The 27,960-nt window shown below is 41.3% G+C and overlaps 4 protein-coding genes across 7 annotated transcripts in view; 1 reads left to right on the forward strand and 3 right to left on the reverse strand.

The window, feature by feature from the left end:
• Positions 1-27,960, reverse strand: part of LOC145446416 (argininosuccinate lyase-like) — a 130,889-nt gene that overhangs the window by 13,063 nt on the left and 89,866 nt on the right. The gene's annotated exons all lie outside the window — the stretch shown is intronic.
• LOC145446405 (myb-binding protein 1A-like protein) lies at positions 374-27,078 on the reverse strand. Of its 4 annotated transcripts, none has more exons than XM_080324692.1 (26): positions 25,334-27,077; positions 25,076-25,276; positions 24,735-24,914; positions 24,468-24,663; positions 21,505-21,740; positions 20,908-21,080; positions 19,935-20,108; positions 19,767-19,876; positions 18,943-19,088; positions 18,536-18,716; positions 18,295-18,480; positions 17,673-17,701; positions 16,798-16,923; positions 15,983-16,085; positions 15,789-15,919; positions 15,057-15,191; positions 12,930-13,153; positions 7,335-7,523; positions 7,132-7,260; positions 5,684-5,759; positions 5,454-5,614; positions 4,704-4,856; positions 4,559-4,647; positions 1,327-1,452; positions 563-687; positions 374-507 (listed from the first exon to the last, which is right to left on the reverse strand). In XM_080324692.1, exons 1-26 carry the CDS (start codon positions 25,469-25,471, stop codon positions 493-495), a joined length of 3,732 nt encoding a protein of 1,243 aa, XP_080180818.1. In that variant the 5' UTR covers positions 25,472-27,077; the 3' UTR covers positions 374-492. The 4 variants fall into 4 exon arrangements, 3 of the variants coding, with proteins under 3 accessions (XP_080180818.1, XP_080180816.1, XP_080180817.1); XM_080324690.1 differs by having other exon boundaries at positions 586-687; positions 25,334-27,076; XM_080324691.1 differs by having other exon boundaries at positions 586-687; positions 15,057-15,173; positions 15,780-15,919; positions 25,334-27,076.
• On the forward strand, positions 8,209-12,339 carry LOC145446414 (uncharacterized). The gene is made up of 5 exons (XM_080324701.1): positions 8,209-9,719; positions 9,857-9,936; positions 9,993-10,139; positions 10,920-11,015; positions 11,077-12,339. Exons 1-5 carry the CDS (start codon positions 9,629-9,631, stop codon positions 12,241-12,243), a joined length of 1,581 nt encoding a protein of 526 aa, XP_080180827.1. The 5' UTR covers positions 8,209-9,628; the 3' UTR covers positions 12,244-12,339.
• LOC145446421 (hypoxanthine-guanine phosphoribosyltransferase-like) lies at positions 25,549-27,887 on the reverse strand. The gene has a single exon (XM_080324709.1). The coding sequence runs from the start codon at positions 27,858-27,860 to the stop codon at positions 27,096-27,098; it is 765 nt and encodes a 254-aa protein (XP_080180835.1). The 5' UTR covers positions 27,861-27,887; the 3' UTR covers positions 25,549-27,095.

Here is a 27,960-nt window from a genome sequence, read left to right on the forward strand (position 1 = left end):
AAAAATTTAGAGGTCTCGCGGACCCCCTGGAATTGCTTCGCGAACCCCTAGGGGTCCGGGGACCCCCGGTTGAGAACCGCTGCTCTGGACCTTTCCGACTTCGTGATATCATCATGTCCATTCACATTTAAAAACTTCACTCTGACAAAGCATGCTCAAGCCCTATTTCTAGTGTTCACTTCATTACTACTTATTTACGATACATACTAAAGGCACAAGCACTTTGATAACCACCAGTATAGCCACATTGTCGTTCATGCACGGAAATGTTTGCATGCTCCAAAATTACCTCTCATAATAATAATGTCTGTATACTTTGTGTTATTTTCACTGAGACTTCATTACAACTCACAAGGCATAATTTCATCTGAAGTTTTAGCAAGTGATTGAAATGTATTCATTTTCTCATTCATTTGAAACATAAGAAAAGTTTCAAAAGACATCTTTATCCATCAACATTTTCGGACTTCACTTTTCGTTTCTTCTTGTGTTTCATATCGCTTTTATCTGAAAATAAACAACATTACCATCTCCTTCACGATGGAATGTAACTTGAATTAACCAGCATAAATCCATGTTTTGTACCTTCCTTTTCAGATTCTTTGGGAGTCTTTTTTTTTCTTTTCTTTTTGTCATCTGTAGTCACTTTTTCATCAGTGTCTTTCACTGTTTCACTGCAGGCATCATCTGAATAACGAGGAGAAAAGTCAAGTCTTGACAAAATTTTGTTTCAGGTGAGGCAATACCAAATTATTTAACAGTGACTGGGCAGAATAACCCGACCCGTGGGTATGAAACCTGTAGTGGGTCCAAATGCGGCTGGCCATGACATATATACAGTTTGAATCGTCTCATTAGTAGCTGGCTTCTTAATTCAGTGTGTGTTGAAAAACCTATGCCAAAGTCTATACCTTCATTCATTATGATCTCAATGTTTCACATTTGATCGAATGGTTTTCAAAACAGGAATCATAAAATTTCAAACTGACCACTTCCCATTACGAGTACTCGAGAAAAACACTACAAATCGAAGCAAATTTGGAAGAAGTCAGCTGCATATTTCCCATCCAACTTGAAACCAGTTAGTTACACAGTAACTTTGGGCGGTAGTTTTCTTCGCAACTCTTAATGTATGAACATGAACAGCTCATGCAATATGATGGATATCACTACCGAAGTCACAACACAATAGAAGCGATTTTTGATTCAATATCTATTGCAAAGTTCAACCTGAACAAACAGAAAGTGTGTACTGTGATCCCTAGTTCAGCTGCATTAATGGCAAACATTTTATTTATCAATAGATGTGTGATTCGCATTGTTCACCCTTCTTTTCCGATTTTTGTTTTGAAATCACAACATTCTTTTTCCTCTTCCGCTCCTTTTTCTCCATTAAAACCCGTGCCTTAAGCTGCTTCTTAGTTTCCTGTGGTGTTTCATCAGAGCCTTCATCTAAATGACAAACAAGTCGTGCCTTGGCTATTCTGGGTGCGGCAATAGTACCGTTGCCGATAGAACAAGCATTTAACTAGGCTCGGATATAGCATTGCGGTATCGAGAATGGCATTGGGGAGGGACAAAAGAACATGACTCCTGAAGCCAGGGTTGTAACCAAGTCACAAGTCGATCTCACTTTTATAGTTTTGACTTGAGTCAAGTTGAGTCATTTTCAATTCACCACCGACTCAAGTCATCGAGTAGAGGGTAGGGGGTAGAGTACGAGTCATGGTATTATGACTCGAGTCCTAGTCCAAGTCATTGTGTTGACTGCTCGGTTTCCACTTTTTATAACTCTGTTTGGTGATATAAAATGGTTCGCATTTACAATATACCAATTTTCTCAATTTTAGCAGTTTCTGGCCACATTTCAAGTACTATTCTTCGACATAACAATGAAATGTCGATCTTGGCCGTCTGAGTCTCGAGTCATATGACTTGGTTCAAGTAATGCGCAATGAGTCGAGTTGATACACAGATTGACTCGAGTCAAGTCATTTCCGTATTTTGAGAAAATGACGCGAGTCACAACAAGTCATCCGAAAATCGTGACTCAAGTCAGTTTAAGGCAGACTACAACCCTGCCTGAAGCTATCTAACATTTCAGTCGGGGTCGAAACCAAACAATACACCACTCTGATTCGCACTAAATCTTCAAATCCATTTGGATCTGAGGTATATACTGCGAGCAGATTTCACGAAGCCTACATTAGTGTCCAGTGTCCACTTTGATAGGGCTTATTAAATATATATATGTTAATGCAATTTTACATGCTTTTTTGGTCCCGACTATTTCCAAGCAGAGGTGGTTGGTAACAATGTACTTATATACTTTCGGGTAATTCCATTACTAGCCACGGTAAAAAAGTACAAAATTATTGGCACATACATATCACCCGCAAATCGACTTTCAAATACCTCATTATAGCAATAAAACACCAAAGGTAACTATGATTTACAGCCTCTATATATGTAGGCGTGTTTCTGTTGCTAAGTGATTATTTGGTCCAACTATTTTGCTTGATTTGGCTATGGTACCATAATGCTAGGGTCACCGTATTCCGGACGCTCTTTAGCGCCCACTAGTGGATTCCAAAATGAGGTATGAGCACATTGTCGATCAATATGACGTCACAACAGCAAAGCTTTGTATATCGACTAGAGCTGGTCATGATCCGGTTCAGGAGTATATGGCTGTGTGTTGCAAGTTGTAACCAGGGCCTAAGCCACATATTTTTAGCCCCCTCCCGCACCAAGAAACACTGATATTGAACCAACCGTTGGGTAATCGATGCTACTTGAAGGGGCTTTCTATATGCTTTTGCTTATTATGTGGTCGTTAAATGATCTGAATGTCAATAATATTGGCTCTTCCATATATTAGCATATAATTTTGATCCTCTCTCCGCTCACATGATCAGACTTAGCGTTAAGTCATGTTCATGTCACACCGATAAGATTATTTGTCAGCCTAATGCCGGTGCGCACTGCACCACTGAGCTATATAAACACCGCCCATCCCGTGGCTTCCAACCTTTTATGGTCGCGACTCCAATTTTCCGTGGCCCAGCTTCAAATTTGATAAGCTGATTACTAATTAAGGGTCGGCACATTTGCCCAGACTTACTCACGGCCTATTTTGGAAACTGATTACGTTCAACATCTCCGTGAACCGCAGAATAAAGGCAAACTACCCCCAGGTTTGGAACCACTATCTTTGAATAAAGCATCTAAACGGCCTAAACCGACTCTATGAACATACCGTTATCTTGTAATTGCGATTACAATTAGACTCATTTCCGTAAATGAATGGTATTTTTATTTATTTTTGATCACAGTTTTTGCGAGGGTGGTAGTCCCCATATTAATGCCAATATATGCGATACAAAATCGCGCCGCGAAGAAATATTTCATGTAGCATAAATCTGCCCAAAAATAATATTGCTTCGACACCTTCCTATCTTTGCATTGTATCGCATTTTTGTGGTGTATTGAACTGATAAAAATTGCTTATAAACCAATGATGATGATGACGACGACTACGGCTCGTAGGTTCAAAAGGTCCTATGAGAATTTTAATCTTGCTGATCACCGGTGTGTGTATTCAATGATTTTATTATAATCATCAGCCCAACATACACACACACACACATTGTATAACGCGAAAATCAGGACCCTCGTATTCATCCTTTTTGTGAAGCCGCTGTAAAAAAGGGACCAAGAGCCTATATAAATCTCCGACACTCCAGAGTGTGTTACTGGCGAGAATCGACAAGGTTCGGCTACCCCGATGGCGACGGAACTAGCCATTACGCCAACCCCCCTTCTGCGGCCCTGACGTCCATACATCGAGTTTTGTGGGCAGCACAGGGGACAAACATGTGAAACATGACAAATTTTGATATGTTCAGGGGGAGTACAGATCAGCGGTTATCAGCTACTTGAAAGTTTAAAAAGTAGTTTCGGGATAAGTTTCTATCAGATTTACGGGCGAAATTATCATGAAAACTGAGCGAAATAGCCCCCCTCCCCATCAAGCTAACTGGATATATTTTCGAACACAGCACCAAAATGTAGGAGCATTAGGCGATAAGCGTTAGTTGCGAGGTGCACCCTGCAATTTTGAAAGGTAGCCAGCCACCTCCGACCAAATCCACTTTTGCAGACTACTCAAATAGAATCATGAAATCGTTCCTGGAGGCAGACTTTGACAACTAGATAATTCCAGTTGACCAATGAGAGTGAAATGACGGTAATCTAATTCTAATCTAATTCGTGAAATGTTTCTATGCTTTTATTATAATTCCAATCTGATTTCTTTTGCGAATCTAATTCGGAAAAATTGTATTGCTATAATTCTAATAGTAATTCTAATGTTACTCAAGTAGAATAGTCGTCGGCATTGACGAAATAGATGCACGGCGACATTGGAAACATTGACAAAATAAATATATCCTTGGGCCTTGGATAATCGGTATGTTGTCAGTCGGGTATAACCGTTCGGTGAATGATTCTGATATTACTGTTGAAAACGAATTGGACCCTGGACACCGATTTGTACCTGGCTTCTTTGCCACAGGTGGAAGTGCCGTTTCTGCGTCTGAATTCGACTTGGTCCTCTTCCGCTTTTTCTTGCTGTCTTTCTCACGTCTGAATCAAATCGACTCACATAATCGGACACCAGGCAACAAGCGGCATACACTCACTCGACGCCGAGCCCCTTCAGGACCTGCCAAGTCCAGTTCGTCAGCTTTCGCGATTTTGAAATACGTGACGACTTCAAATACTTGTCCAGTGCCGCGACCAGGACGGGTTTGTTCAAATCCAACTTGGCGGACGACAACGCCACGTGATAAAGTCTAAACCAATGTGCTTAATCGAGTGAAATCTAAAATAACGTTCTCCAGCACAAAACGTGATGCTCAACCAGAATCGGGACCAGTAAAAACCTACGAATAGGGTGGGCATAATCGAGTACCTGACTGATTCGAATCAAGCATTAGACTCGTATGAGTCAGTCATTAGGATGGGTAAAGTTCAAATATACACCTTTTATGCAATCACTAAGAAAATAGTGCCAATTCCTCACCACATGTAGATGATTTGGCAACCCGATTCCATTTCCTTTTTCTTAAAATGCTGTGGGTTGATCGTGACTTAACAAAAACGTCATTTCCACTAAAATGTGTAGCTCTAGACTTCATATTTTGGGTGCCGCGATACGACCGATCGAGGTTTCAAGGCTTCACATTGGTGCTATAATTCTCGTTGATAATATAAAACTTTGTGGAAAGGGGCGTGCAATTTCACTACTCAACACGAATCGTTACAATTGATTATAAAAATTGGTGATAAATTCGGGTGTCGATGGCCGAGTTGCAATTACATTGCAAGAGTCTCGCATTCGAGAAAATCAAATATAACTGTACCGAACCTCAAAACGCCACGTGACATACTTAAGCAATTCGACGTAATACTTCGCTGTAAGTTTCTCAAACCCAGCCGCGCGTTCAATCAAGTCGTTGGCCACGGACACAATTTGAGACAACAGACTTTGGCATTTCTCTTTCGACGCCGCGTTCTTGAGGAGATCTTGAAGCAGCTCGCAAGCCTTCGTCTGGAAACACAGCGGTTACTACCTGACTTGCAAAAATGTCTCGGAAATGTACATGTACTGTACAGTTACCTTTCGATAGATCTGCACGGCGTCTTTGATGTATTTCAGTAAATCGGGTGCCAGATCGGCGGCGATACTAGGGAATCTGTAACAGAAGTCCGGACATCAGATCAGATCGCAATGGAACTCAGAATTTAAGGTAAGGAACATTACATTCTATTACCAACCTTGAAAGGAATCGCTTATGAAAAGCTACATATAGGGACAAGGCGGGAAGTACAAAACTTAGTACTGCATGCTTTTGTCACTCCGAGAAGCGTTAGACATGACAGCCAATAACCCTTGACTCACACCAGAGACTCTGGCTAGGGTTGGGTGACTTTAAACACCCTGACCGCGACTCTAATATTTCTGTAACTCCTGTAGTATTCATCATTACCATGAGAATCAAACTATCTTTTCGAATTAAAAAAGCCTGGTACTGGCGAAAGAAAAAGGTTGGAATACGAGCAAAACTGAACGACTTGTGGAACTGCAATGGCACCTTTTAGTAACATTTGATTCGATTAGAGCATTTCAACAAACACCGACCTGCATGCGTTTCCACAACTTCGATTTTAAGGAGTGTTTTGCAAAATTTGTGACTCCGACTCCATCACAAGAAAATTCAACAGAACTCCAATCCTGACTCCACAGCCCTGGTATGTGATGTGTGCGAGTCCCGATGACACACGTTTTTCAAGGTAAGGTAAAGATTGTGTATCTATGAGCGGAACACCCTCTCTCTCTTATGAGTATGAAACGGCATAGTCATAACTCCCTACACCTAATCTAACCCATCCAGAGTCACTGACGCATTTTGATTGCAGGCATTTGGAAAAAACCTTAATTTGTATCAATAGGTGGAAATGCAGAACACTTCTTCAACACATTGTCTCCGACGCGTAGCCAGGGCCAATGCCGTTAAGTGTATGCTGATTAGCGATTGTGACTAAAGAGTGACATCGCGAAACCGAAGGACAACAAACGTCCACAAACATGTGTGTGTGTCAAGGCTTGAGCTATAAAAGATGAGAAAGGTTTGAAATTGAACCACCTAAAATCGGTGCCATTATAGCATACATTTTCACTTGCTGAAATCGACGCCGAGAATGTGAAATACGCGTTGATAAGCGCCCATTTAACTGTTCACAAGAAATCAGGGACGCGCTAATTGACAGCACTTCTGGACTCGTTGGCAAGCTTATCATACGCGCAAGCTCGTGAACGCGAGGAGATTGTATAATCGTCATTTACTCATGTACTTAACCCTAATGAATTGATGCTATATTAATAAATTCGAAAAAAATCGAAACCCTCTCCTTTTTATTAAAAACCCTTCCCTTATTTTTTGGGCTGGCTACGCGCCTGCGTAGTCTGAATTGAAGAGGTGTTAAAAATTTAATAGTTTACCTCAGAGCAATATTGATATTGATATCCACAATGACTTCACCGAAACCAACATGTTGCACACCAACCTTGCTATATAATCCTGAATGACACATAGATGCACACGACTATCTCTTTCAGTCATGAAACTCTCGGCAGTCGCTTTGTATAACTTTGATATCCGTTTCACATCTACAGCACCCAGTTCGCCGTCCGCACTGAGACAAATATCAAGTCACATAACACAAACACTACCGAGCCAAAAGTCATCGCGGGAATTCAATTGTCTCACATGTCACTCGATTGATTCCCAGCCAACACTCGAAGTAGAAACAGACTGCAGTCGGATGCAAGTTGGCAGATGAAGACGCTGTGAGCTTGGTGGGCCACAGACATCATATCTTCGATATCGTCGTGGCATTGTATGATCGTTTCCTCCGAAAGATTACGTGGATAATTCTTCATTTTACAGATTTTGACTCTGTGAAACAAAAACGTAGACCGCATTAGACAAGGAAGATACTCAACGTCAGCAGATTAACTTCATATAAATGTCAAATCATGCCTTGATATTTGTCGCCACTAATTGCATTCCATTTATTTATATGTCACTGGTCGATACTATCATATAACAATTTATCGAAAGGATGGTATACCATAGGGAAATGTACTCAACTGATTGTACTCAACTGATTGCCATTTACATATCTATATAACCAATCGTGATCTGAATCACAGAATTCAGTATACTGAGTCATGTACAGGAGTTTGGTCAATCGTCAAATGTTATGAATCAAATAATTTCCCACCTCTCAAATTAGCATGTCTAATTGCCGATAAGATAGTGTGCATTATATTAGCGAGATGCAGTGAGAATGCGACATGACTGCCAGAAAAGCAATTATGAATCTTGGCATAAATAAAGTGCGATGCTCGCGATGACATCATTAATCAACAAAAGAATCGACTAGAATTCTCGAATACCCAGCGCAATCACGTGTCGGCTAATCATGTTTCTGATTGTCACCGGTCAGATGACGTGAAGAGAGAAAGCATAAATAAGCCAACGTGCGACAGACATGATGCACGCATTCTCCAAGATTTGCGACACAGGGTATAGAACAGAAAAGTCTAGCACATTCATCATTTTTAAGGCAACAGTTTAGAAGTGAACAGAAGAAAAGAATTTTGAGCATTAGTAGATAATAAACAGCATATCACAAGTTGATTTCAGGGTAATTACGAATGTGATCTGATAAGTACATTGCAATAACATAAGTACCACAGCCTCATGAGGATTTGCAGCACTAGGTCATGTCGAAACATAGCAAGCGAAAATAAACTTCGTGACACATTATTACTAATAGTCTACAGACGTTTATACGGAGATTGATCGAAGTTAAGCGTGATCACGAATAACATACACCAACTCCATTGAGCACGGCTGTGCAACAATCAATCAATCAAGGTATAAGAGATTTTACAAAAGCAAATTCACAAAGTGACGTTGCAAAACAATCACCATGCTTTGGAAATTCTGTGCTGTATATGTATCTATCCCACCAGTAAGAACCGTTTATAGCAAATGGTGAACACCAATGTCTCAATTAAAGAGCCCGCACAGCAGGACATTGTGTAAACAATGTCAGAGCACGCCAGCTTAAAATTGTTTATTTTGCACCCATGCAACCACAACAATTGCCCATGTTTTATTCAACCGTATCCTGAGTAGGGTTGAAAGAAGACCAAAAACGCTTGCTTTATCAAGTCGCTTGTCCCTGCTAATGAGCAGATGTACTTGTACTGACAATAGCGCCATCGATACCAAGTTAAGTCACCTGAGTTTAAGTTTCATGATATGAAGGAAGCAACAGAAAGCATTTCCTCATAGAATTTTGTATATTATGAAGGAATGAGTAATCTATTACCGTACTTAGTTAAGTTCAAGCATTATCTCGATTGAAGTGTGTATATTAGATCTCAATAATAATCAGAGAGACTATCACAGCTGCATCATCGCGATAAACAAATTTTTGTAAATTCTTAAACGAAAAAGTTGAGCGAACAGCAAATACATGTGGAAACAGGCCAAGGCAGGGATTCATGCAGAAAGATCAATATTAATAAATTTAACATGTACGTTGCAGGTCTGGCTTATTATTGTTGCAAGAATGGGTGTATACAAAAGTTGTTGCAGCATAAGTATCTGTGCATTCGCACTCAGATTGCCAGATCTCGGGTTTACGTACCAGGATTAGATTATCTAGACTGATTGGTTGCTTGGATTGGTTCCAAAGAGGAATAATTCACACTTGGTAGCCACCTAATAATTAGAATGAACAGAATTCATCTGCCTTCGTGTAATGGTATCAAAAAGAAAATAATTGAATTACACCTGCTTTCATGCTAGTAAGCGTAACGGCTTACAATATAGCACTTGCATCCAATATAAATATTGAATGCGAACTTTAACTACCCATTTCAGGTCAAGGGTGTTTGCTATCGAAGTGCCTAGCTACAGTGATTCGCTTCATTATCGCCAGGATCCCGATTTTACCCAGAGCATAATTAAATGCTCTGTCCGATATGGGAAATAAACAATCGACAAAAAACTACAGATTGGAGAAAGCAGTTCAAGCGAGAAAGTCAAAGACTGCCGAGAGATGGATAAGAAAAGGTTTGTCACAGAGGGCAAACCCTATCGGGATATTAAAGTGCTATAAGAATAACCTGCTGTATCAAGTAATGGCACGAATGATACTCCAGTATGAGCAGTAACCAGTGATAGGATTCATATCTAAGTTCTACTTACAGGCGCAAACCCAAACGGATACAGCAAGAAATCACATTATTCGTACCTGAGCATGGCCATAACACTCAGAGACGAGGCGCTGGTAAACGGTCTACGTACAAATAACCGCAGTCATTAGTGACATTTTGTGCTGTTTAGGTTCGGCTGCTCTTAAAGAAGGGAGCAAATCCAAACCAAAAATCGTGGCTCCCCATTGGAAAGGACACAATCGACAGTAGGACCGACAGTGACGTTGAGTACCCGATCCACATCGCCGCAGCGCATGGAAACGTGAAAATAATGCAGGTGATCTTGATCGTGTGAGGTTATAATCAGCAGTGGTAAAAGTAGTCATCGTTAGTACTGTATCAGAAGAAGAAGTAATGTCGAAAAATTCTAATCAAGTGTAAGCAGCGATTTCGAAGTACAAACATATGTATTCCCGGAAATGAGACTGGTCATGCGGTCAAGTCGATGAATTTGTCGGCGTAAATTTAAACCACGATACAGACCAAGAGCATTGTGTAAAATCCTTGCAGAACTACATGCCGACTAGACTTCCTACAAACTATATATAGATGCTCCAACTAGGGCTGGGTAGGTAAAATGATTCGAGTGTAATGATTGTAATGATTCAAGAGTTGCAAGAGACAATTTTTTTCAAGTAGCCTACTTAAATTAAATTCCCCCACCAAGAGTTATATTATTAGCAAAAATTGGTTTTTTTTTCACAACGTAGAAAGCTTCAAACACTCAATTGTTCGTTTCACATTGTCCAAAACATATAGTACAAAGCCACGCCATACGCACGTTGTGGAAATGACATTTCTGCATAGTCGTGGTCAATCCAAGGCATTGTAACAAAAGGTAATGAAATGGGTATGGTAAAAGAATAACAAATTGGAAAACTGGCAGTATATGCTTTGTAGCCATATAAAAGGTACATATTTGAACTTTATCCACCATCCATAATGCCACGACGTCACAATGATTGATACTCCGATACTTAATTTGGAATTGAATCACACAGCGATTCGATTTTGCCCAGACCTTGTCCCGACTTGTACTACCAACTTACAATCTCAGGCCCTACTCAACTCTGATGCCATCGAAATCAATAAGGGCCAGGACCACAAGCACGGAACCGCTCTTCACCACGCCGCGAGATTCGGCCACTCAGAAGTAACGGAACCTCCCAACAAGTCTCCCACCAACACTAATGTAACTCATTCTTCTTCCGCAGGTAGCCGAGCTTCTACTCGAAAACGAAGCCGACATAATCGGTATCGACAGCAGAATAAACATCCCGTTACACATCGCCGCTGCGTTTGGACACGTCAAAGTCGCTGCCGCACTCATAAGATTTGGCAGTCCGATTGACGCGTTCAACGTAAAACGATGGACTCCCCTACATTATGCTTCATACGAAGGCGCGTTGTCTATGGCAAAGCTGTTGCTCCAGCAAGGAGCACGGCTTACGCCACAGGATCACGCAGGAAAGACTCCAGTCGACTTAGCAGCGTCGGAAGACATGGTCAAACTATTCCTCGAACACGCCATCGACGAGACCGAAATAGGAAATAGTAATCCGGACTTGATGAACATCACAGGACCGCCTAAACCTGTCCGTACTTTCGTCAGTTCCGGTAGAATAAGAGAAAGATCTCAATCGGAAACAGGAGATTCGTCAACACACAAGGAATCTCTGCAATTCTCAAAGTCTTATTCGGAATTCGGCAAGTGGAATCGTTCCAGAGAAAATAAAATCACGCCAAGATCTCCAGAAAATTGCGCGCTGGAGGTCAAACATCGTCGAACCAAGTCAGCACCGCATAAAAGGCACCCCAGACTAAATCCGCCTATCGTCGAATCGAAGATAGATACAGAGACACAACAAAGGCATACAAGATCCAAATCATACAGAGAGAGAAAAGTGAAGAAGACGTCGCAGAAAAGGTGGCGCTCCACACGGTATCGCAAAGTCGACAGGCTGCAAGACCACAAGGTCCAGGAGAAAGCGGAGGTGCCCGCTACACCGAAACGAAGCAAAAGTACGTCTGCCTTGCGGAATCAAATTAAAGACGCCCCAAAACCAGGAGCTGTTGCGTGTCATGATCCGCTGCTTGCCCAATGCGAAGACAAAGCGGTAGATTCAGAAATTAAATCGGTGGATGATAGCAACACAGAGAACATAAAGACCGCGTCAGTACAGGCACGCAGCAGCCTGAGTCGTTCCCTTCACGACTTGTTACAGATCGCAAATGAGCAAACCGATGCAAATCACAATGTCACTAAAGAGACACAAAAAGCGGTGCACCGCACAAGATCGGAGGGTCGTCACTACGGCAAAAGCGCGACAGCCGAAAGCTGGATTCATTTCGACGCGACGACGACCCAAGTCTGCAGATGACCTTTCGTGAATATCGAAAGGCGACGGGTCGTTAAACTTAAAGTTTCTTTTACTCACCGTTTTGCAATTTTTCTAAAATACCTTGTTGTTACGCAACGCGTGGGCTTGTAAACACATGCACAGGGGCATGTCAGAGGTAGATAGCAGTACTGAGCAAAATAAAGTAGCTGAGCGATTTCAATCCGAATTGAGATTAGATTTACAGTCGGCTATCCGAGTCTCGTCTGTTACGATGTCATGACAGTATGGATGGTTCGGAAAAATATTTATCTTCAAAGACCACAAAAAACAACTCTGTCACACGGCACAAAGATAATTAGATATTTCTGATATTTTTTCGTTGCGCTTTGGGGGCATGTTGATTGATCACTACTCCACAGGAATCCCGTTTCCACTAACGTTGTTGTGGATGCTGTGTCACAACCGATTTAGATTTTCAAGGCGTACAGGATGGAAAAAAAGTGCCGAAACTCAAATTTTCGCCGATAATTAAACTCTTACCAAGACTAGGAACATATAATTCGATTACCTGAAAAAATTATCTCTCACTACACGGCTCGATTAGGATTGAAGTATTCCAGTCTTACTTGATATAGTCAGCGTGACAAAAGTTTTCGCAGGAAGTTATTTTATCGCAGACCTTACCTTCGCCATTAGCACATAACGGAAAAGGAATCTCGCCTCACCTTAACAAGACTGCTGCCTTTTCTGCCAACGTCATATCTGAAGTGTTCTTCGAAGCGTGTTGGACGGCGATAAGCAAAGGCTTAACGGTTTTCAAAATCAACGAGTCCGATGACGATTCACATTGCCGGTTGCCAGTCGCCATTATTTCGATGAGATCCAGGACGCGCAGTTGAAACACCAACAGTTGTTGGTGCGAGTCTTTCTCCCTCTTCTTCTTGGACAACTGGAGAAACAGAGGTGGTCAAAGCGGTCAGCACTAACACTCCAGTACAGACTGACAAGACAGCGTGATGGTGACATCGAGGATCAAAATAAACAGCGTCCTATCCCTTTGGTTCCGCTCACTTTTGGCCGAACTAAGCAGAGAAACGGCTTTGTCCGAATTAGGTGGAAAATCAATTGTTGGTTTCGTGGCAATTCGATAAAATATTGTACCGCTGCGCATAAATGAATTTCAGCTGCGATATACTGCAGTAATTGGCATTGATCGCGTAAAACGTACAAGAGTTATGCCTTCAGGTTAGTAGTATGTACACTATTTCTATATTAAGCGATTCAACAGATAACAGACAAAAAATAATACGGTAAGCCATGTAGGAGAGGCTGAAACAATATTCTCACTTGATAAATCTACATTCTACACAGAGAAACAGTGGGAATATAAATCATAAAGCTGTCAGCGAAATACTGCCTATTTCGTCATAACCAAACAATAGAAATTGCGAAAGAGTGTCCAAACTGACGTGTGTCGGAGTTTTTCACATGGAATTTCAACTTTTGTGACCGTACAAGTAGAAAATAAGTTTTAATAGTAATCGAGAAAATAGTTGCAAAAAGTAGATTAGATCGACGAGCAGCATACTTGGCTTCTTCCGAAATTACAGGATGCGATTTGGTGGCTAACGCAAAATGAGTAATAACTAGGGCGATGTTTTGACATGTCAAAAACTCGTGAAAGTTGTTTACAACGTCAAAATTCCTTTGCAACCTGCATTTCGATTGTGTCGTAGACGTTCGCACTGTCGGTGAACTTATCATTTGACATTTGACATCTTGTAGCCTACTTTACAGGTCTACCGTCGTTGAAATCATAGTGTTATGCTCAACGTAGCGCAATTTCCTTACTGAAGCAAGACTGCCTCGGCATTGGTTCTCACATCAAGAAGTGCATGCTGTAGACAAAATTGCCAGAACGAAGCAAAACGGTGTGTCACCAGCAGTGTACACACAACTTCCGTGTTGCCAGCCAACAACTGCTGCTGTTGAACGTTCTATCTCCATTCTTGTCAAGCTGCTTAGCAAGGACAGACACCTTCTACCGGAAAATGTAGGAAAGTATCTTTCGTTGTACAACAATTTTAATAATGTCCACCATAATGGGTGATTTAACTACTACTGGAATTCTTCATAGGACCAGTTTTCAAGTCAAAAAAAGTTTTTCAGCCCAAACTACATCGTAAGGACAGACAGTTCCAACGAGAAACAAAGATAAGTAGTGCAATTCTAACATCATGTATGAAAACACCTAATTTACATATGCGAGGTCAAAACTTTGTCGAAATCAAGTTCTTCAAGTTGAAATAATGTTAAAATTTTCATTTTTAGGTCAAATTCGCCCTTGTAATAACCAAAGGTGGTCAGCAATTTTTACTTTTTCGGATACCCAAGTAGGTTTTGCCTGCTTGCGCTACTTATTCAAGTAGATATCATTTTAAATTACTCAAGACTACTTCTAGTTAACAGCAAAACTAGGCCTAGAATACCTACTTGGAAATCGCTACTTCTACTTACACTCAAGTAGAAGTTTACAACATTACTTCTACTTCTACTAGAGTACAAACTGTTTTTCAGAAATATACTATTTCGCTGCTATATACTGACTAGTTCACTGCATCGTCATGGCAATTTCACTCACGAAGCCGATACAAACATATCCCGAAACTGCTTCATAGTTATCAAAATTGAAAACATAAAGAAGTTTGCAGCAAAAACGGTCGAAGTGGAAGTAGTCAAAAACATGACCACTCAAACAAAGCAGGAAGCTTGAGTACTCCGAAAAAGTAGAATACTTCGTTACTGACTGTTGATGGAAACTGTAGCCCCGCAATCACACTGTGTTGACATACCTTCTTCTGCCGAAACACATCGGCCAACACTGAATCAATCCTCATCATGGCTTCGTCATCCAGCTCCGGACCCGAGTCTTCCTCGTTGTCTTCTTTCGATTTTCCGGAATCCCCAGAGTCCGCGTCATCATCCTCCTGTAATGGAGAGCGTTTGATAACAAAATTTGCGGTAAAAACGACTCGGGTATCATTATGTATATCTCAGGTGCTCAGTAGTGTTGTCCAAAGCATTTCAAAAGTGCTTCGTTTATTTAAAGTACTCGAGTTATTTCAGGCATTTAGTTTTCTATTTCCACCTGAAGTAGTTATAACATGTCTTGGAAATCGCTACTTCTACTTGTAATTGAGTAGAAATTTTTAGGGATATTTCTACTTGAGTAGAAAAGCTGACTACCAGGACCACCTCAGGTGCACTATATACACCATTATGCTTCATAGTTCCCAACTGCCGCAGTACCTAGTACCATATCAGGGCATCATTGCAACACCATCAGCATGAACGGGCACGATTCACAAATGAGCGTGTTAGGTGCCAACACCAACTGAAGTGCTTTTATTGAATAAACAAAAGGGAAATCTCGAACACGATATCACATAAGTCAGCAATCTGTTATCTGGAGGCTTCAATTGAAACCGCTTGCTGATAATGCGGTGGTTCCCATTGATTGCATGAAAATTCAATCAATTTCATTTCGAGTATTCATTTTGCCTGTCCCCGGTAAGGTAACTCACATCAGCAGCATCTCCTAACGCCTCCTTGACCCGGTTTCGGAATAACATATTTTCCTCGGTAGCTTCGTCTGAGACATCAACTTCGTCGAACGCAGAATCTTCAGATTCTACATCCTCGTCCTCTCCAGATTCTACAAGCACAATCGTGAATCAATACAATAAAAACAGCGACGCAACAAACTTCTTCCTCCCACCATCATCATCATCGTCGTCATCATCCATTTCCCCGTCAGTAACGTCTTCATCCATACTCTCGTCTCCTTCGAGAATCTCGACACCGCGTTCTGGGTCCAAAACCTTCGAGAGACGGTGCAAACATAACGTACCAAGGTGCAAACGTAACGTACCTCGCTGCCAGGGTTGTAAAGTACGGAATATGACTCGACTATACTGGAGTCAATTTGTGTATTGACAAGACTTGTAGTTGCGTCACTGCGCATGACTCGACCATGTCATATGACGTGAGACTCGGATGGCCAAAACGGCATTTCATAGTGACTTGGAAGAATAGCAAAGCTGCCACATTATTGGCTTTCGTTAATCAGTGCTGAAACTTGAAAATAGAGCTAGAAACTATCACAAATGAGGAAAATTACTATATTATGAATGCGAGGAATTCGATATTACCCCGCGGAGTTGTAAAAAGGAGGGTTGAACATGACATGAAACTCGAAATTGAAAAGTGAATACGAGAACATGAACTCGAGTCTCCACACCACGACTCTGTCCTGACCCTCTGTTACATGACTTGGACTTGACTCGGTGCAAACTTGGAGAACTAGAAAATTTTCAGCTTATCTAAATTAGATTAGAATTAGCTTACAGGCATTTCGATCTAATTTAGTGAAATTAGACAACTAGAATTATCTAGTGGCCCAAGTCCGACTCGGTGGTGAAGCGAAAGTGACCCTACTTGACTCAAGTCAAACCTATAAAAGTAAAATTGACTCGGAACCTTGCGACTTGGTTACAACCTAGCTCGTTGCCAATCAACCGTCAATTTACTCACGTCCAGTATCAAACGCAGGCCTTTCCCAGTGAGCTGCGTTCTGAAGAGCTTGAAAACCTGATCGGCGACCAATCGGATGGATTTTGAGTTTTGCGAAAGCATACTCAAAATGGTGTCGATAACCACCTGAAAATACGAAAATATACATGCAGGCGGTAGCAATATGATTCGCAACAAATGAACAGTCAAATTAGGACTCAACAGCTTGGTCTTAAAATCCTCGTGACGAAAATGATAAATTGGCAGAGTGACAAGCGATAAAGGTGACAATGGGAGCTTGCAGATATATACGAACCGGCAGGTCAGGGTAAAATCTGGAACTGTCCGGTTCTATTCCTATTCTAGTTTCAAGTTGAGACCTGTGTTATCGCGTATGCTATGATGTGATATAGGACTCATCAATTACTTCTCAAAAGAATGTCGTTTCGATTAATGCTTGCAGGCTTGATATACATCAATTGAATGGTCTGATATACAGTCAGTTGAAGTTCCTAGGCAACAGTGATGAAAAAAAATTAATTGACACAAAAATAATCGATGCAAAAATAATTATTACTCGCAACTGGCGTACAATTTTGGTAACAAAAACAAGTGTGTGTTTACTCCATAGCCAAATCATTATACAGTCCTACTAATTTCTGCATAAGAATGTGCAGTACATGTACAAACCCCTTCAGTATCATTAACTATGACTTTGTAAGGCTGGGATAGTGTTGACCCATAGTGCAAAGTTCAAAAATGAGTTGTATCCCATACTAAAAATATAAGATCTCTTTTTAATCAAGCCGGTTCAAAACATATGGCACGGTCTCCGTTCATCGCGTTCAGTCTGCAGGTGAAGACTAGAAATCAACAATTAAATCGTCAGAGCCTACCTCCACCCAGCTCGTTTCTTCTTCATCCCCTGCAACAGAATTGGAATATTAGCTCCCAAAAGTTATACCGACACAATGAATGATACATTTAAAACGCTTATGGATAGCAGATTGGTTTGAATGATCGGAAACTCGATTCCGATTGGCTGTTTCGATCACAATCCTATCCGACATCTCGATGGTCCTAAATGTGAACGTGAAATAGACATGGACACGTAGTGTCGCGGTGCAATCAAAGTACCGGTACTTTATGCAGAATACTTAAAAATCTTGAGATTCATTTTCAAATGGATAGAAGTCGAGTTTTCTCATGATTTTCATATTTTCTTGCCATATCTTGGTCATATATATGCTTGTCACAATGTCACATTGTTTTAAAGTTAACCGTGGCCAAAAGAAAACGAAAACTTTACATGAAGTTAATTAAATGGAAATAAGCTACTTTGATACCACAGCGATGATATTCGCCCTTGCGTCTACTCTTCATAGAAGAATTCCTAGGTTCAAATATCCTTGATTTTGGCTTTCTTTGCTCATGCCATGACAATCCCAATGTCTTGGCTCAAATCATTCAAAAGGTAACTTTGTTTTCACCGGCAGCGACTACGAGGACCTTGCTTACCTTGTTCCTCGTCTTCGGGCATGTCTTCATCTTTCGACAATCGAGATTTGACAACGCTAAATAAATCTGTCAGGACCTCCTTGGTGGCGACAAATTCGTCCTTGGGGCAGTTGAGAAGTCGGATTCCTACCTGAGACAGTAGCAGCCGCAGAGCACGGAACTCTGTTGCCCTTGAACTGTCAGATGCTAAAAGACACATCGAGTTTAGAGATGAAACACCACATAGAAATACGGAGCCTACTTTGCATCGACTTCAATTGTGACAAATGCTCTGTCATTTCGGACCATACGCCTTTCGTCTTTTTGTCCATCGGCGAAACAAGATTGGCGCCATGCTTGTTCATGAGAGAGTCGGAAAAATCAATGAGCTTGCACATCCAGAAGTCTCCATCGGACGCTGTGCCTTGGAATCCACGCTTTGCCTGAAAATACAGAAACATCTCACAAGGCCAGTCTTGAGCCTAGGGACCTTTTCAAAATGGTAAGTGGACCATGGCTATAAAATGATTAAAAACCACTGTTTGCTGAATGTCGGTTACGGATGGATTTCAATCATTTTCAACAGTGGGCACCATTATTATAGGACCCTATCTCCCATGCATCGCCATCAAGGAACATAGTTTTAACAAGCGTTTGTATTTGCATTACCTTTCCGTCACCAGGCGGCGTGCTGCTCAACCCATTCATAGCCTGTTCCGAACACCTTCGCAGGTGCGTTCTCGTTTTCTCAGAAATCTCGGACATGGCTCCGTCGACCGACTCGAAACCAGGCATCTTCTTCACGCGACCGCTCACTGAAACCGCAAACGCTCAGTCAGGAACGCCCAACACTCGGCTATCTTTCCAAGCTGGTCACTTGGTCACCAGTAAATTTGGGCCATGGTGAATTTAGAATTACAATAGAATAAGTATCTATCAATATTATCAAAGCGTTTCATCAATATTGTATGAATGTTCAATGAATATGCGCATAAATTGTGATACACAGCACTTGATACACAGCAAAATCAGCATGCTGAATTTAGCATTCGAAGTATTTTAACTAGTATTATTATGAAGTGATGTATCAATATGGTATGAATGTTCACCGAATATGAGTGTAAATTATGATATACAGCACTGGGTGAATTTCCCATTAAAATGTACTAATAACTAGCCTATTCATTTTTATGAATGCGGAGGATCAATATTGAATTTATATATTTAAAAATGAATGTTTACCTGAATACGAGCGTGAAGTGTGATTTATGGCACTTCCTGAATTAGGCACTTACTGAATCTGGCATCAGATATGTACTAGTGACTATTATCATTATTATGGAAGCGATGCATCAATATTGTGGTACTAAATTCAAAAATGAATGTTTCCCTGATATATGCACGTGGTGAATTAGGCACTCGACAATTGGTTCCGGAAAGGGTTAGGAGTTAGGATCAGTGCCGGTCGAGTTCATCAGTAACCGTTCACTCACACGAGAAATGATTCAACGCAAACAAGAACTGCACGGTGGGCAATATCCATTCGTCGCTACGGGGCAGCCGGCTGTTGCGTAAAAGCTGACACAGCTGAGACACACTCCACCTGAAAAACGAGCAGGTAAAATTGTGGGTGTAACGCGGAGGGCAGCAAGACACAAAACCTTCGAGCGGTGTCTTCGGTCACTTCCTTGACCCCTTCGCGGTTCAACTTGCCGTCGACAAACACTCTCTTCAGCCACTCGACGTATTTCATCAGCGCCTCCAGATTTAGCGACCCGGCTATAGCGGCAACGCATCGAGTGTTTGTGTTATCGTCGAGAAAGAGGCCGGCGGGGCTAAACACAGTAAGCGCAAACGCTTGAACAAAACAAATAACTCAAATGACACAGGAATCGTCAAACGTTTCTAAAAACACACAATCCTAGATACGCTCCCGACAGATATGGAAATGATTCAAGTAATACTTCTCCGCATAAATTTGCATGATTCTACAGTATTTGAAATTGTCTCCGCATTGATTGCTGGGAATAATTCACACGGTAACTCGGTAGGAGTAATTAAACAATTTTATGGTGTCAATGAGACTTCATATCCGATACTTTTGAATTACAATTACAGCGATTTCCTTTAACCAAGTACCGGTGCCATGTGATACTTTATAGCCTACTGTAGCATTAACTTGGCTATAAAGCAACAGAACTGTCTTATTTCTCAGTGGCAATACCATAGTGATCATTTTGGGCTGCTTTTATTTCTAGATTTCAAATTTGGTCATTTCAATAAAAACGTTACCAGACGTATTGTTTTAACAATAACATTCCGCCGATGGCTAAGTATCCAAGTTGATTCAAGAGCATTGCTTATTGTCCGCGCTACAAGATACCAGACATACCGTACATAGAACATTATGTGGTATTCTTGGAGCCGGGATACCACAAAAATATGAAATAGAAACCACACCGCATACGTCAGTACTATACGCAATCACGAGGCAATGTCTCACATTGTAGCCTACTATCCAAGTAACACTGCGTGTTGCTTACAGGTACAGAAAAAGAGACATAACTCGATGCAGGACTACACATTTCACCTTCATGCGCTGTAACACATAGCCGCAAAGACAAATCAAGATACCTTGTAAGAAACTGATAAAGGAGCGCGAGTTGTTGCTCCGATGAAGTTGTTTTGGTTTTCTCGCCGATGCCTTCCAAAATCTCAGACTTACAGACGACGTGCAGCGGATGGGATTTGTTGGAAAAGATATGCATCAAGCCCGTGACTGCTTTGCTGGACCATACCGTACGAATCTGCACATTACATCACAAATGTTTTAATATAAAACACGACAATCGCAAGTGCCAATGAAGCCACTACAGAGGGTAAGATCAAAAGCATCAGCACGCTACAATTATTTTTAAAAGAAGTATTGTAAACAAATCACAGACACATAACTTTTTCTGTTCAGCTGTTACTTATCGTACTACTAGGTTGACAGTTGTTAACGATGGCGTCAGAATGCGTATGATTTGCTTTGGATTTATTATGCTACCCGATTTCACCGAAGGATTACAACACAATCGGGAGAAAGCATTGTAATATAGTTCCACACCATACCAGAAACTATTGGCAATAAAAGCTTTACGCAGCAATCTACAAACCTACACGTAGTTACGTAGCTATGTTCATATCAACCACCAGGGCAGAATTCGAAGCCCTCAAAGTAACACCAACCTGGCTGACATTCAATTCCGAAGTAATATACAATGACAGTTTCAATCCGAGATATTTCCTTTCGGGCGTCGATTCCATCAGTCCCGCCTCGATCATTTCTTTCCAAAACTTGGAAAAAACGTCTTGGTCACATTTCACCACGCTGCTGACAATCTCATAACAAAGAGGGTGAACGTGCGGGTGGCAAATAGTCGTCCCGGGCAGCATCTGTCCGATATGCTTGTAGCTGTGAAGGCCTGTCAGAAAAAAGTTGAAGAAACTAATTCCAGATTGATGTCAGCGTTTTGCAAAAGTAGCTTTCTGGTATTTATACGAGTAAGGGGAACCAGGTAATGCAGGTCACTTGTCATGACACAACAAATCTAAATGGTGATTAAATTCTACTGTTCATGCAAAGTTGAGAATAAGATGGCGTCTAGTTGAAGGTTGACAAGATTTCGACAATTTTCACAGGTCAAAATCTTCCCTGGGCATCAATTCCATCACCAATAAATACAATATTGTTGAGCTCCAGTACTCTCTTCGCCCTGGTTATTCAAAATTTCATGCCACGTTATATTGTGAGAAGATAGTTGATATACAATACTCTTTCTAATTCTCCACTAGTTGCTGACGATTACCCAATACCCATGAGGAGTGTCAGCAGTAAATATACCGGTTCATTTCAATATAAATATGCTTTTCAATTGTATATTGAAGTTCTGTACCTCTTTAAATACAATTATGTTGTTACAACCGAAGACCAACATAGTGTTGTCGAACATAACTTGTAAAATTAAATACCAAAAAGATGAATTCGGCAGCCCAAATCAATGCAGGCAGCATGGCTATCAAATAATGATTCCACAATTGAAAAATTAAATTCCAATTGACTGAATTCCAAGACAGTTTATATCAATCTCCGACAGATAATACCTCATATTAATGCGCTTTGATCAATGGGCAGGCAAACGTTTGACATGAAATTACCACATCCCGTATCGATTTCTGATGCTCATGGAAACAAGGCATGAAAATTTGGACATTACTGAAGATGATGGATGATTTACAGTGACCAACACAAATTGAAGTAGCGCAGCGCAGCATGTTCGTACCGAAGTTAGCTGTTTCCTGTGTTCATGATTAAACATCTTCACTGATATGATGATATAATAGTAGGCCTACTTATATAGACTTACAGGACAGATGTTTTGGGTATCTATTACCGGAAAAGGAAATCTAAGGGAATGGCCATAATACATCGCACATATCCGGAAGTCAAATTTGATGACCAGGAACTTCAGTCAAGATCATATAAATCAGTGGTTCTTAACCTTTTTTCCTCCAGCGCCCCCTTTCCCCCCTTCGTGCTCCAGCGCCCCCCAACCTCATATTGTAAGGAATGTAATAACGACAATGACTAAGAGGGAGGGCCGTAACAGTACTTCGTCAACCCCGCTAAAAACGATTGCCTTGCGCAAACTTCTGAGGGCTTCGCCCCCAAGAACGCCGTAGCGTGATTTCGACCGTAGGCGTTGGTCTTTGGCCCCCCATCGGGTGATATGCCAGACTTCCGAGGGGGCTTCGCCCCCAGACTCTCCTCTGGCTATCCGCTATTTGCTGATACTATAGTCATCTACATTAGGTGTCCGTTTACTGAGCCAGCTATTCTCGCCTAGACGCACGAGGCGCGAAAATTTCAATTATTATTGATTGAATGGGTCAATATGATCGGGAATTGCATGCATATTGATATCAATTTTTATCCTCTCCCTGCTCACGTAAACAGATTTACAGGTAGCGCCGAGTGATGTGTGATTGAAAAGGTAGGACCCCTCAATAATAATTAGACATCTTCTGGCGTATTCCCGTTGGCAGGAACGAAACGGCACTTCGTCAGCCCCCCCCGAAAAAGCTTGGGTCTTGGGCTCCCATAGGGTGATATACCGACCGCCCCCCATCACGTTGTTCGCTTTAGCCACGAAATCAGCTGTACTGTTAAGCGAGCCAGTGCAAAGCGCGAAAACTTTCGATAATTCATGATAAAATCGGTCAGTAAGATCGGAATTGCATATATAGTGCAATCAATTTCTTGTCCTCTCTGCTCACGTTACCAGATTTACCGTTAGAGCTGAGTGAGGTGCAATGTTCCCTCTAAGCTGCGCACCTGCGCAGTGCTGACACGGTCTCTGCGCACAGAAAATCTACGTTGCGCACAACAAATCCGAAGTTATGACCTTTTTTTAGTCCTTACGCACTGTTGTCCAAGGGTCTGCGCAGTGAGTTGTTTAGTGTGCGCAGACTCGTCAAAACGTAGAGCGAACATTGTGAGGTGTCTTGGAAACTGTAGGGCCAGTAACTAATAATTAAACATATTCGGGCGGGCGAACCCGTTGGTATGACTTCGTTGCATGATGTTATTTCGTGACCTCCTGTCTGCTATATCAAAAAATATAGAATCGCTCAACAAGAATATCTAGCTTTAGATATCCCTGTCGCCCCATCGTACTAAACTAAAAGACGCAAACGATTTCAAATTGGGATTTCTTCACTGGCATGTAATTTTTCCCTCCAAGATGGAATTCGTCTTCTGGGGTTCAGATTGCCAAGACAGGAACATTCAGTGCCAGTCATTTAGGCGCCCATGGACAATTAAACCTATATGTCGAAGTTTTCGGTGTTAATTTGCTCTGAATACTCATTAGGGATATGTCCTACCACCACATCATCTACTGCGAAGCCATTTTTTTCCAGCGCCCCCCATACCGTCCCCCGAGCGTTTCCGCCCAAGGGGCGCTGCAGGCAAGGTTAAGAACCACTGATCTACTGCGAAGCCATTTTTCTCCAGCGCCCCCCATACCGCCCCCCTGAGCCCAGCGCCCCCCATATCGCCCCCTGAGCGTTTCCGCCCCCTTCAAAATCGCCAGCGCCTCTTGGAGGGCGCTGGAGGCAAGGTTAGGAACCACTGATATAAATCAACTCACCAATTAGTTCGATTTTCTTCGATTTTTGCGCAATCCAATTATGAGCTTTCAGGAAAGTTTTTCCACACGTTTCCGATTGGTGTTTACAGCAAACTTGTAAGAGACTGAACGTGTCGGCATCACACTCATACCAGCCTTTCGCGAATATCTCACTCAGCTTCGGCCACATGATTTCATCAAATACAGAATTCGGCACCTGAAGGCACAACCCAAATGAATCAAAATCTCAAATACCACTCGAACACATGATAAGTGCGGGCACATTACCTTTTCCACCAGCTCGCTTATTCCGTGCAGGCACGACGGTCTCAGATATGACTTGGACTTGCTCAGTTGCATCAAACCCGTGAATACTGCTTTCAATGATGATTTCGCAGTGTCAAAACTGCACGACTTGATTACTGACAAGTAGGCAAATACTTTGCCGATTAACGCTGCTTTCTCAACCTTTGAAATAAGGTAAAACCCATTATTGTGTCATCTACATGAAAACATTTACAGGTAACATGGTCACAGGATGACTGTTATATTGTTAATGACTTTTAGTTGGAGATCAACAAAGATTAGTTGATCGAGTGGAGAGAGTAAGCAATATTTCATAGACTCACCTCTTTTGCTGAAGAGAGTTTCTCATCCGCCAAACAAAGTACTTTCTCAATCTGTGAGTCATCGTTTATATCCAGTCGAGCCATGAGGTGGGTCACCGCAAGGGAGTATCCTAAACGAGACGCCTTGCGCTCCGAAGCAAGGCCTTGAAACAGACGGCTGAGCGAGTATTTTATTTCAGAACACCAGAGATCTTCTTCATTCTAAAACGACAACATTGAAGAATCACAACCGCATGACAAAACAGAATATGCAATTACCTCTGATTTGTTGTGTTTTCGTTGGCATTGCACCAATGCATCGACAATTTGCTCAGAAGCATTCACCCTTACAGCATCGCTGGGATCTGAAAGCTTCCAGAACAGACCCATGAAACCGTCTTCCGATGATTTGGCCATGTTCCGCACTTGATACAAGAAAGTATAGAGATACTACAAAGAATCCGTATAGACACGGGTACAGGTAGTGCTACAAATCTGACGAGGTACAGGCGTGGTGATTGTGCAACCATTGTGTCAAAATATGTCGACTTGATACAAGAACATAAATAGAATAACAACAGTCATCAAAGATCCTTATTATTCCAGTTAGTGGAGACGAATTGTGGTTATAATGGAACATGGTTAACACAACTGAACAACATGAAAAGTCTGACATTAAATATCGGCAATAGGCTATATTATAGCCAATAAGAGATTGAAGACATAATTTCCAAAAAAAGCATGAACCAAGTAAAGCGTAAACAGGTCAGAGTGAAAAAATGAAACTGGACACTTGAACTTGAAAAATTATAGTATTTGCTTTCAGAAAAAGCAGTCGTCAAAAACCAAATTATTCCAAACATTTTATGTGCATTGCTGAAAATCATTTGAAAGTTTTAAAAGGCTCAAAACAAGCATATCAAATCAATTCAACTACGGCGATTACAAGGATTAAAATACGCAGTGTATTTTCCGGCCTAGACACCATGCAGACTTGACAGTGCTATGCAAATTTGAATTACCACTCTCTATTTCGATTTCATTTTGTACGCCACTCTATAAAACTTTTTGGTGAAGCCTATTTGGTTGGGCGCTTTCACAAGTCATGTTAAGCATCATGTCCAAAAATAATATTCTGTATAGTAAGCTGAGTCAGTATACATGCAATGACAGTGTTTCTAGATGATTTTGGTATGCTTACTGTTACTGGGTTCATCAGATTTGGTATAAAACATTGTCCAGTTTTTAAATGAGGTATGATGACAATTTTGCTCTTGATTGCGTGATTTCAGCAAGATGACAGATTAGCTCCATTCGAAGTTACACAACTGCAATTTCACACATGGATTTGCAATTCCAATATTGAAATACCACGATAAAGGAGGTAATTCAAACTGAAGGGCCAGTAACTTGAAGGGTATGTAAAATACCCTGCATACAAAGTCTTGACAGCACTGTTGAATTTGCCAGATTGCAAGGACCATAACAAACCATGAAATGCTGACAGAATACATTTCAGATAGCGAGCATGAATGAAAGTGGCATGGGATAATCATTGACGTGTTTTCGAAAGAGCAAGCAAACACTAGGTTATACTTTGTCAAATAATCCAAATTGCTACTCTTTAGCATTTAAAACAATTAGAGTCATAGCCAATTAACCTGATTGGCATCATAAAGATATCATTAATTGCAACACAATTCCACTGTTCAGATTGCATTTCAGTCATTACCGTCCATTTGCAGCATTGCTGGGCTCGTCTGAAAACATATCTCACATTCGAGTGAAATGTCACAATAGTGAATGCTGCCACAAGTCAAATTATGTGCAATATAGTCGAGCAAGTGGTGCTCTTCATTCTAAGAACAGCACTAAAGTGACCACTTTGGGGGTTGGTGTGGTTTCGTTTTCAACATGCCAACCTTGAATGAAACCTAATTGATAAAATAAACAATGTTCATCAACAATTAACAAAAACACCAAATAGTCTTCTTCCTCATCTTAATGACGGCGAATCGGTGATTTTTAAGAATTCCATATCTCAAGAGTTTGAAATCGAATATTTCTTGACCGAGTCAGGAGACATGATGCAGATGTGACCCAAATCACGGAAGTACTCATTGTAATCCAGGCCGTAGCCAACAACAAATTTATCGGGAACTTCAAAGCCGATATGGTCAGGGCGGTATCCAGTGCTTCGACTGGTTCTTTTGACCAAAAGACTCACAACTCTAACAGCGTTTGGCTCATTCTCGTCAAGTATTTTTAGCAGCTTTTGCATTGTCCTTCCAGAATCAACAATGTCTTCAACAACGAGAACATTTTTTCCTTTAATCCCGGATAGATCATCTCCGCCAATTACCTTGATAGTTCCAGTTGATGTAGAGTCCGTATAACTCTTCAGCCTTATGAAGTCAATGCTCATGCGGCAGGACTTATTTGCATTTGCACTAAGAGCGCGTAGTTGTTCCAATAAATCATTGAAAAATATGTAGCTTCCTTTCAAGACGCAAAGTGCGACAAGGGGCTTGCTCAAATCGATTTTCTCGTGAATGTCTTTAGCGAGTTTTGCTGTTCTGTCTAGAATGATCCCGCGAGGCAAGAGTACGGATTCCACATCATTGATGTAGTGAGAAGGAACATTGAAAAATTCCTTCGAATATCCAGGGTATTCGTCATCAACAATGATACAGTCGCCCATATTATGTGACCAACTCAGCTTTCTTACAAGAAATGCACGGAAACGCTTCTTGACTTGACATGTGCTACTTGCCGTGTGCGCATTGGAGTAGAACATCCACAACATGCCTCTGCTGTTCTTTTGATGAATGAGCGCCAATAGCGGACGAGTGACAACGAAAAGGCACCATCACGCCTCACCAGTGCTCGCTAGAATATGATGGAGT

This window comes from Botryllus schlosseri, chromosome 9, assembly GCF_051294905.1.
Source record: "Botryllus schlosseri isolate E-star chromosome 9, Bs_hap1, whole genome shotgun sequence".
Taxonomy (NCBI): Eukaryota; Metazoa; Chordata; class Ascidiacea; order Stolidobranchia; family Styelidae; genus Botryllus; species Botryllus schlosseri.